At 46.9% G+C, this 2,250-nt stretch overlaps 1 protein-coding gene across 1 annotated transcript; it reads right to left on the bottom strand.

Moving 5' to 3' along the window:
- Positions 1-227: 227 nt before the first annotated feature.
- LOC122689075 (spermatid nuclear transition protein 3-like) lies at positions 228-793 on the bottom strand. Its single transcript, XM_043895190.1, has 2 exons — positions 672-793; positions 228-490 (listed from the first exon to the last, which is right to left on the bottom strand). Exons 1-2 carry the CDS (start codon positions 786-788, stop codon positions 275-277), a joined length of 333 nt encoding a protein of 110 aa, XP_043751125.1. The 5' UTR covers positions 789-793; the 3' UTR covers positions 228-274.
- Positions 794-2,250: the final 1,457 nt, after the last annotated feature.

The raw sequence follows: 2,250 nt of genomic DNA, 5'->3' as shown, positions 1-2,250 counted from the left end.
CCTCCTGTTTCCAGTGCCCACCTCTTCTCTTCTCTCCCTCCCTTCCATCAGAAAATTCACACACACACACAAATATCATCTTTTCACCATTTGATGTTTCTTTTATTTGCAGCCATCAGCTTACTATGTTCGTGTGAGAGTCTTTTCTTGGTTGGCCATTGCTAAGAATGCAGACCTCTGGAGACACATTTCTAAACTGTCTGACTTTTGCTAGTCACTTACTGGCTGCCCAGGTTGTACTTCTCCAGAGTCTCTTCTTTTGGGGCGGCTGAGCTTATTTTCTCCTTTGATTCTGCCTCCTTCCTTGACTCTGCCTCATCTTTTGGTACCTTTTTCGGCTTCGATTCAATTTCTTTCGTCCACAGCGAGAGAAGAAACAGTTTGCTTTTCTTGTTTTCTTCACCTTCGTCGATTGAGTGGCATACGATCGGATTTTCTTTCTGAGGGCACCTTGTAGGGGTCTTCTGGCCCTCATGGTCATATTTCGTGCCTACAAGACAAGACAAGTGTATTAGTTTTGAGGAAAGGACATAAAACCTGAGGTGGAAGGGAGACTTCATGAGAAAGGGATGTGGGCTAATGAGGGCTTTTGTGCCAGGCATGGGCAGGGTAGAGGTCTTGGGCAGCAAAGTCAGTGGAGAACATGGGAAGCTTAGTTGGAGTCATCTTACCTTCATACTGCCTCTGCACCTCCTTTGACAAAGGGTCTTCTTTTTTCCATTCTTCCTTGAAGCAAACCGCGTTGCAACTCTTCTTGACTGCGGTGGCTTCCTGGTTGCCTTAGTCATGATGGTGCCAAGAAGTGGCCTAGCCCAGACTCTCTGCCTCTGACCTCCCTATTTATACCCTTGGAGGACAATGAGGAGCCACACCCTTCAATCTGATTGGTCCGTTAGGCACTGCGCCAGCCAATAGTAGCTTGGGGGGCTTAGACATCACAGTGCACCACTGTGCCCATCAACATGGGCTAGTGGATGCTGAGGGAGGCCGTGATGTAACCTTCCCACTGCTGACATGTCTGTGTGTCTGATTCTGGGGAGTGGTGATTCAGGGGCATGGTGCTTCTCCTCATGACTTTCAAACTTCCTTTCTGTTCTCTTTATCCTTTGACTTATATGTGCCACTTCAACACTCCTGCCTCTTTCATCCCTCTATGAACATCTGCCGAACCCTTTCTGTCCCACTTCATCCCTTCAGAGTCCTCTAAGCACTTCATCTCTAGATCACCTTCTGCCTGTTGGGGGTTCCTGAGGGGCTTAAGGAACTTAAGAGCAAGCACTTAAAGTGGACAAAGGTAATTAAGAACAGGTTGGATGTTTTATCTACTGTGATGAGCTTTAGCGACCCCCAGACTTGGTGAATCCTCTCTGTTGCCCAAAGTTCAATACACAGTCTCCAGAAGATTACACATCAGAGCAAAGACAGTTTTAAATGTCTCCTCCACTAAATTTTTTGGGGACACTTCAACTCTCATATTGAGTAGGGAAACTCAACTTGCCCCATCTAGCAGAAATCAATTCCTGATTGTTTTTTTTTAAAGGAAGTTGCTCAAAGTCAAGAGTCAGTTCACCAGTGCACCACTGACTCTTGACAAAATCACTTCCCCAGTCACTCCTCCTTGACCATTATCAGTAGGTAGGGCCCATTGCAGTGCTGACCAATAGCTGAGCAGGAGAAGTATCTGTAGGTAGCTCCCTGAGAGTTGGTTGCTTGTGGGTGGGGCCAGTGAGGGACTGACCAATGGCTGAGCAAGTCCTGTTGCCTAGTAACAGGAGGCGGAGTAATACGGCACGGCAATGGCTACCCGCGAAGGGCTCTGCCCATGTTGCTCTGTTACATAAGGACACTTTGGGTCCAGTGTGCCGGCATCTTTTTGACTGACTCCTTTCCAACCTCAGATTTTTATTTCACATACTTTTTTAACTTTTGCCTATCATTCTTTTGGTTATATTCCCAGGCATTCCTTTCACCAGCACTTATCTCTGTGCCCCTCCAACCGCTGGCACTTGATCACATGTTCAGCATATAGTATAAATAGTTCAAAGCCAACAAGAATGTGCAGGCCAGCCCACGTTGAAAACTACTTTCACAAACCTTAAATTCACAGTGATTCTTTTTCTATTTACAGTGTAACAGAGCAGGATGAGCACAGCCTTAACAGGTAGCCATTGGTGTGTTCCGTTTCAACCCACCCTGTTCCTTGGCAACAGGTGTTGCCCAACCATTGCTTGGTGCCTCAGAGCGCCCCAG

This window comes from Cervus elaphus, chromosome X (genome assembly GCF_910594005.1).
Source record: "Cervus elaphus chromosome X, mCerEla1.1, whole genome shotgun sequence".
NCBI lineage: Eukaryota > Metazoa > Chordata > Mammalia > Artiodactyla > Cervidae > Cervus > Cervus elaphus.
This window is presented reverse-complemented; position numbering and strand designations above follow the sequence as displayed.

Bases quoted from the DNA above. Each gene is read 5' to 3' on its own strand.
- LOC122689075 (XM_043895190.1), bottom strand. From the start codon at position 788: ATGACTAAGGCAACCAGGAAGCCACCGCAGTCAAGAAGAGTTGCAACG. The intron at 491-671 runs GTAAGATGACTC...CTTGTCTTGTAG, and splicing joins GGTGCAGAGGCAGTATGAAG to GCACGAAATATGACCATGAG.